At 30.6% G+C, this 8,236-nt stretch overlaps 1 protein-coding gene across 2 annotated transcripts; it reads left to right on the forward strand.

Moving 5' to 3' along the window:
• The first annotated feature begins 202 nt into the window (after positions 1-202).
• On the forward strand, positions 203-3,637 carry LOC125821582 (style cell-cycle inhibitor 1-A). 2 transcript variants are annotated; one of them, XM_049501002.1, is made up of 4 exons: positions 203-319; positions 417-518; positions 2,348-2,403; positions 3,165-3,637. In XM_049501002.1, exons 1-4 carry the CDS (start codon positions 250-252, stop codon positions 3,396-3,398), a joined length of 462 nt encoding a protein of 153 aa, XP_049356959.1. In that variant the 5' UTR covers positions 203-249; the 3' UTR covers positions 3,399-3,637. The 2 variants fall into 2 exon arrangements, with proteins under 2 accessions (XP_049356959.1, XP_049356958.1); XM_049501001.1 differs by having other exon boundaries at positions 250-319; positions 414-518.
• Positions 3,638-8,236: the final 4,599 nt, after the last annotated feature.

Consider the following 8,236-nt stretch of genomic DNA (forward strand, 5'->3'; position numbering starts at 1 on the left):
ACAAAATTTTATACCATAGCCTAACGTATTTCTTTATTCGGATATATTAAGGATTATTTTGTATATCAAATACACTCTCCGCATCAATTTATATAACACGGTTAAAATTTGATACCTTATATATTTAAAAATAATTAAAAAAATATAAACTCTCGCAATTTCAACGGTTTCACGTAAATTAGCAGAGCAGTACTTATAGTAACAAATATTTGCTAAGTAGCAAAACAGGAAGACAAGTTTCTCTGCAAAATGGGTAGCGATAGGAAGAGGAAGGAGGAGAAGATCAACCATAAGAGAAGTTCGCCTTCTTCTCCACAAGGTAAAATTTTCACTTTTCTTTATCTCTGCCAAATTGATAATTTCTCAAATTTATATTCATATATATATATATGTGTGTGTTTGTGCTTATATAGCAGATGAAGGGAGAAGCAAAAGGCAGAAGATCAAAGGAGATGAAGAACCCAGAAAAGACAAATCTAGAAAGGACAAACAAAAATCGAAACGCCGTTCTAATGAAGGTAAAGTTGAGAAATTTACTGAGTTTTAGTTTGAAAATTTAGGGATTTTGTAAATCAATTGGTATTTGAGTATTAAGGATTTGGGTGTTGTTACTGTTATTAGGGTTTGCTTTGCTTAATTAGTGTAGTGAGTTTGAAATTGAATTGAGAAGTATTTTGCTGCTCCCAGAGACCTTTTTTCTTTCTTTCTTCACTTTAATTAATTTTTACATGTGGGTTAGAAGATTTTGTCATTTGTTAAGCAACTAAGCAAGAAATTACGGGGCAAACATATTCACTAAAGGAAAAAAGAAACAAAAAGGTTAACTTCTTGCAAGTAGCTTTATTGGTATTATGTACGATTTTTGTTTTATTCCTTATTTGTACGAGAAAAAGTTCTATAGGGTGGTGGTTAGACTGGCTATGGCTATGTTATATGGGGCGGGGTGTTGGTCAATCAAAAACTCTTATATCCAGAAGATGAGAGTGATAGAGATGAGGATGTTGAGGTAGATGTATGAGCAAATCAGACGAGATAAGAGTAGGAATAAAGGGACAAGGTGGGAGTGAACCCCATGGAGGATAAGATGCGGGAAGTGAGGCTGATGGTTCGGACATGTGGCAGAGATGTGTAGATGTCCCAGTAAGAAGGTGTGAGAGGTTGGCCTTAGTGGGCTTGAGGAGGGGTAGAGGTGGGCAAAAATAGTATTGGGCTGAGGTGATTAGGCAGGATAGTGCAACTTCAGCTGACTAGCTGACTGGGGACATGACCCTTGATAGGAAGGTGTGCAGGTCGAGAATTAAGATAGAAGATTAGTAGGTAGTCAGGCATATTATTTCTTTTCCTTTCTCTGAGTATTTGTATTATTCGTCTTTCCTATTATTTTTAGATTTCTATAACTACATGTTGTTTCTTTTGTCTCGGTTATCTCATTATCTTGTTGTTGTTTCTGCTTGTTGCTACTGCAACAGGTCTGTCGGAAATAGGACTTTCTATCTTCTCAAGGTAAGGGTAAAGTCTGTATACACTCTACCCTCTACCCTCTACCCTCGCCAGACCTCACATGTGGGATTACACTAGGGTTGTTGTACGAGAAAATTGTTAGAGGTAATGATGGATTATTTTATCTCGCATTTGTTTATGGGTGTTAATTAGTCCCGAGAACCATTTTATATTGAAATGGTGGGATAAGCTAATCCCATGGGATATTCTTGTTTATACCATCCCAATAATCAAACGACCTGTAGAATTCTGTTTGCTTTGGAAATGATGGGTACTTCCTAAGCCTTCTTCTTGGAAACCAAGTTCTCTGTTCCGTTCTTCCATTTAGAATGGTGGTGTTTACTGAACTATAAGATCTTAGAGTGCAATCAATGTACTGATGTATGCTAGGATATCTTTGACTAATAGCTGAAAAGGTCTTTGATTGTTGTGCACATTTTCTTCAAATAGAGATTGGGTCCCTGCAGTATTGTGATGGAGAGACTAATAGACCCAGAGATAGAGTTATGATTTGTCAGTGATGATCTCATAGATTTTAGTCGATCTCTTCCAATGAAGACAAGCTTCTAAGGCTGGATCACTGGTTCTACTTGATATAACTAACCTCTGTTCTTTGTATTGTTAGGTCTCCCTTCAGTGTTTTGTGTATTTCATGGTGATATCGAGGGTAGCTTTACAGATCTATTTTATATGATTATTATAGCAAGTGTGGATTTCTGATTTTATGCTATTATGTATGTTTCTACATAGGAACATGTGTACCCTTAAATTGAATGGTTTCCCTGTATGTTACTGGTTTGGTGCTTGAAGCTATGTTAGACACACTGACTCACTGATATTGCTTCAGAGAAGGAGTCGGGGGAAAAGCACAAAAGCAAGAGCCACAAACATAAGGATAAGTTGGTGAGTGCTTCTAGTTTAACACCTACATCTTTCTTTTATTTCGAAAAGAGGTTTCTCAAGCTAATCCATTTACTGCCGATAAACCTCCAAGTAGTTTGTCCTTCTTCCTCACTTGATTCCTCTGTATTATACGTCATGGAAGAAATATTTGTTTTCTGCTTATGTAGTTTTTATCCTTCGCACTAATTTGTAGCTGTATTCAATTAGTATTGGTTCAAGTTGGTGCTGAATAGGTTGCTGCTTGTTTGGCTTGAATTTATAGTTAGATATAGTTTTCTGTCTGGTGTAAGCTTTCAGCTATCCTATGTTCATTCTTGTAGTGAGTCTTCATTAAAAACGTGACAGGTCGATGCTTAAAAGTATATCGTGAAAAAGAAGACTGAGTGTTTTATTTTCTTCAGTCATGATATCTGAAATCTTGGTTGGACCATGAATGTTTGATTGCATATAGATAATCCATGTGATACAAACCAAGTTATTCATATATATATGGAGGAATCATGCAGTTAAAAGAACCTATTGATGAGTATTGTGGTGCAATCAGACTTGCTCAGGTTCACGGAAAGGTGATATTATTGTATGTTGAATGTCATCTACACTAATGGAGCTCGAAATGCTTGAAAATTTGTTAGATTGTGCATTAGCAGTAACGTAACTATTTCCCTTCTCGTTCCTTCCCCTGACTTTATTTATGAAAACAAGTAAGACATCCATTTCCATATTTGATCTTTTATATGGTTTTGCTTTACCATCTCTCACAGAAAATCAAGTTTGAAGAGCTATCAAAGGATGATTATTTCTCTAAGAACAATGAATTTGCTACTTGGCTGAAAGAGAAGAAGAAATTGTTCTTCTCAGATCTTTCATCTGAGGCTGCTCGTGACTTATTTTCCGACTTTGTCAAAGAATGGAACAAGGGAAAGCTCGACATCCAATACTACGAGGGAATCACAACAGCACCACGGTCATCCCATGCTTGGAATATAAAAAAGTAGCAGAATTCCATGTCTCTTCTACTTAAGTAGCAGTAGCAGTGACTCTATCCCAGTTGTCCCATGGTTACGCCTTAGCCGCCTATTTTTTTCTTTGGTAAAACCGTCGTCTTTCTGTTGTAACAGCTATGGTGACCTAAGTATAGATGAGGTTTATGTTATGTCAATTACTTTGGCAAGCATCGCTTTCAGTGTGAAATTTTCTGCTTGTTGATTCTGAATGCATAGAAGCCTTTTCGTTCCATCTGTTGTTTCATAAGATGGACAGTTTTAAACCAGAACATTCAAATTTGGCCTCAGCAGGCAAATAAGTACTCCAACTATGAGAGTGCACGTTTAGACATATCAGCTTAGTCTCAACTAGCAACTAAACACTCTAACTCGTCCTCATTGTGTTCAGATATGCAAACATTTGTATCAAAACGATAAAACGAGGGAGAATGTACTTTGGAACTTAGGAAGTATCATATATCATATCATATTATACTAAAAGTGGGAAGTCATAAACTTAAAAGTTGAAATACCATTTTACCCTTATTCTAATTTAAAATATTATAAAATATCTAAATAAGTTAATATTACATTAATAAAATATCAAATTAAATAATAATATTTTAATTACCTAAAGATTGAAATATTTAATTAAATAATGATATTAAAATCACATAAATGGCGAGTGAATGAAAGTTTAGTAGTGTTTTTTTGTCTGTTTAATTTTTTAGAAGTTCTACAGTCTCATTTAATACTCCATATTCAGTTTTCCCTCAATGTGCCCACATAATTTATTTACTACAATCTTAAACAAGCATCCTTATTAATCTTTTTCCTCAATTTTTGTTTTTTTTTTTCCTTTTTGATGTAAAAGTTCTGGCCTTTCTAATTTCCAAATAATATTATTTTTTACTATTCATGTTAAACGTAATACCTCTATAGCTAAAAGTTGTATGTTCAATTCATATGACTGCATCTTTAAAGGTAATGTACATTGTACTAACTTTTCCTTTTCCCAACCATTAATTTTTCCTCACAATTTATTATATTCTTAATTGCTCTCTATAAAGGTCCACAATAAGTTGTTTTCTTTTTATTGTTCTATTTGTCTTCTTCTCATATACATTTTTTCCAGGTATGTATATGATCACTGCTATTATTTCACTGTTAATATGTCATTGCTTTTGTTTTGTTACTTTCGTTTCCTCTTGAATTTCATTGGATGTCACTTAATTTATCGACATGTTTTGTTTTTGATTTCTTTCCACCTTTAGCCTTTTGTTTGAGCAATTCTCTAATTGAGGCTTTCGGCTTGGAAAATGTTTGTTGTTGTGATACTTTCATACGTATATTTGTCAAAATATAATCCCTATCAATTATATAGATTTTGTTCGATTAGAAATTACATTTATCATTGGTTAACTCATTGTCTTTTTATGTGTAATTATTAATACTTTTACAGGTTTCTTGCTTATTACTTCCACATAATTGGCCTGGTAACACTTTCTCACTTTGTATTTACTTTTCAAAAACTGATTTGGTATTTATATTATTGTTGGATGAAGTATACCAACTGCTTGATTAATACTTATCTCTCTATCTTCAGAAACTCAAAGTAATCAAAATAAAAAAATTAACTTTGAACAAATATATTTATAGATTATTATCAACTTACTAATTATTTCTAACGTTATCCACAGCCTAATCTTATCCCACAACTTTTAATTTTCTTCAGGCACTTTGCTCCTTTTATTTTCAGTTAAATTTGTTCATAGCCTTTATTTAGATGCAATAAAATTTTACTATACTCCCAAGTTTTAAATGTATCATATTAATATTCTTATGTCGATAGTTATTAAGGATATCTATAACAAATAGTTATTACTTTCTTCCCCAGGTGTACATCACGAAATTGACAATGATCCCATGCATCCAAATAAAGATATATGTTAATTGAATTTCCTTACAACTTTAACATATGACTGTAATATGGTGGAGGTTACAATTTTGTAAAGACAAGACACAAGCATTAAGGCATGAAGTATTTGTAATCATAAGTGAAGTTGCTCATATTCATATTTGAACTATGTATTGTTGAACTATCACATAAATTAAATATTTGATAAATTAAGAAAACGTCATATAATTTGTGGATTGTGTACAACTACAGACTATAGTATTAGTGGCCGAAGTAAAAGAATAACACTAAAGAAACTTTTTCTTTTTTTGTCTTGAAAATGAAGGGGATCATTTAAACTCTATTTGATAGAGTAAAAACACCTCTTAAAGTGAATAAATCACTTTTTATATGGTAATTTATTTCTTGAATTTGTACTTACCCAAATTAAAGCCTCATCTTTATAAGTTTGTGTATAAGAATGCTATATTATGTTGTTATTAGATGATGTAAAGTTTGTTTTTTCATGCTACACTAGCTATGCCAAAAGGCACATGTATAGCTATAGATAATAAGAATTTATTTTAATTTGAATGAGACTATAACAAATTTAATATCACGGTACATATGTATCATCTAAAGTCTGGAGTGAAATACTTACTCTATTTACGTTAAATTAATATCTAATATAATGTTAATATACATTAGTTAAGATTTTTATTTGTACGTTGTTGTGCCGGAGAGATTCTTAGAAAGAGTCTGAGTCAAGTTTTTTAACTTTAATAATTAGTTTTAAAATATAATTGTTCTACTCATTCATCTCAAGTTCAACTACGATATTGTTTTGACATACATGAACACCAATTATCAATTTGAGTTTTTTCCTCTTTTAATTTAATTTTGAATCTCACACTAATATTTTAATAGTATTTATTAATTGTTAGGAATACACGTGCAACGCACGTGTCCAGGACTAGTATTATTAAAAGTGAGAAGCTCCAACCTTCAAAGTTGGATTACCATTTTGCCCCTCCACTCAATAAAAAACATCTAATTAATTTGAATATTAAATAAAAAGCATATCATATAGTAAATGTTCAAAGTGGGAAAGTATAAAATCAAAAAATGAAAGACGAAAATGTTCATATAAAGTTGCTAGACATTTTTACCCTTTTTAAAGACTTAATTAGTTATTTTATATTTAATCATATCATATTGTATTAACTTTTATCATAAGTTCACCATTGCAATAAATCAAAATATCATAAATCATTTAATTAAATATTATACAATCATATTTTAATTACTTGAAGGTTGAAATACAAGTTCAGCACAGTACAAAATTTACCGCCTTCATTGAATTAAAATCAAATTAAATAGGAGTAATGTTTAAATAACATAAATAGTGAGTAAATAAAAAACTCAACAATCATATTTTAATCATCCACATTCAATTCTCCCTAAATGTGTGAAACTAATTTATTCGCCCATTATGTGCTTTTAAGTACTCCCTATGTGCCTAATTACTTGTCCATTTTTTTTTAGTTGTTCCTAATTACCTCTTTATTTTGACAAATCAAGAAAAAATAATTTTTTTGCCTATTATACCCTCAATTGATTGCATTGAAAAATATAGAACTTTTTGAAAATTCTAAGTTTTTAATTCATCCCTCATAATTAATAGGGGTAAAATAGTAAACTTATTATGTCAATTATTATCTTCTTAATAAGTGTGTCAATTCAAAAGTGAATAAGTAATTAGGGACAAAGGGAGTAACTTCTTACACAAATGAGAAGTTGAACAATTTATTCTTTAACAGGTCAATTTTATTTTTTCACATATTATGAGCATATGTAATGCAACTTGCACATATTTTTTGCCTCTAAAAAAACTTCATTTATAACAATATGAATTACCTCAATTATTACTGCTAATTATTTTAATTTTTCTTCTTCTCACCTATTAATTGTTTTTCACAACCTTCCACTTATTTTCACAATATTTGATTTATCTTCATTAAATGATTAATCATAAATACTTCTGCACATACATACACATTTTTTGAAAGTAAAATTTTTTTGGGAAACTGAAAAGTTAGTCCAACTAAACTGACTTGATATATTTATTATTTACTATTAATGTAAATTCATGAAAAAAAACTCACATATATGGATTTGTGAAGGGTTATTAATCCAAAACTCAACGTGTAGTAATTCATATTTTAAGGTGGAGTGATTTGGATAGCAGAACAAGAAATTGTTGTACCAGTAAGAATTTTCACTAACTCAATTATTTCTAATTTTTTATTTTTATCTCTTTTTTTTTGTGAAGAACATATAAATTGTTACCAAATATGTAGGTCATTGTTTTTATCTTTATATTTTGCTACTTTTGTTCCTTGTTGCTTGTATTTCGCTGGATGTTCTTAGCATATTTTATTTTTAATTTTCTTGTCACCTTTAGCCTTTAACCAATCAGTTCTCTAAGTAAAACTTTAGGCTAAAAATATATTTTCATTGCAAGGATACTTTCATATGTCAAAATGAAATTTCTATCAATTATAAAACTTTGTTCTAATCAGAAAGTACATTTATCATTATTTCTAATGATTTTATATAAATTATTAGTATGGGATGCACGTGTCCAGAACTAGAATTATAAAAAGTAGGAAGCTTTAAAACGCAAAATTGAATTACCATTTTTTCCTACACTAAATTATAATATTATAAATCGTTTAATTAATCATTAAATATAAATCATGTATCGTATTACAAGTGAAAAGACCCTAAATGAAAAGTTACATTACAATCAATCATAATATCATATTTTTGCATTTTTTTCACCATTTTTATAAATATTTATTGCCTTAATGACTTAATAAAATCCTCACACCATAAATTTTGAAATAAATTCCACGTAGCAATATCTCTAAGACAAAAGACCAAATAACCA

Source organism: Solanum verrucosum, unplaced genomic scaffold (assembly GCF_900185275.1).
Source record: "Solanum verrucosum unplaced genomic scaffold, falcon-dt-bn FXZP01000217.1, whole genome shotgun sequence".
Taxonomy (NCBI): domain Eukaryota; kingdom Viridiplantae; phylum Streptophyta; class Magnoliopsida; order Solanales; family Solanaceae; genus Solanum; species Solanum verrucosum.

Coding starts and splice junctions, on each gene's coding strand:
- LOC125821582 (XM_049501001.1), top strand. CDS start 250: ATGGGTAGCGATAGGAAGAGGAAGGAGGAGAAGATCAACCATAAGAGA. Junction 519..2,347: donor GAAACGCCGTTCTAATGAAG/GTAAAGTTGAGA, acceptor ATATTGCTTCAG/AGAAGGAGTCGGGGGAAAAG. Junction 2,404..3,164: donor ACAAACATAAGGATAAGTTG/GTGAGTGCTTCT, acceptor CATCTCTCACAG/AAAATCAAGTTTGAAGAGCT.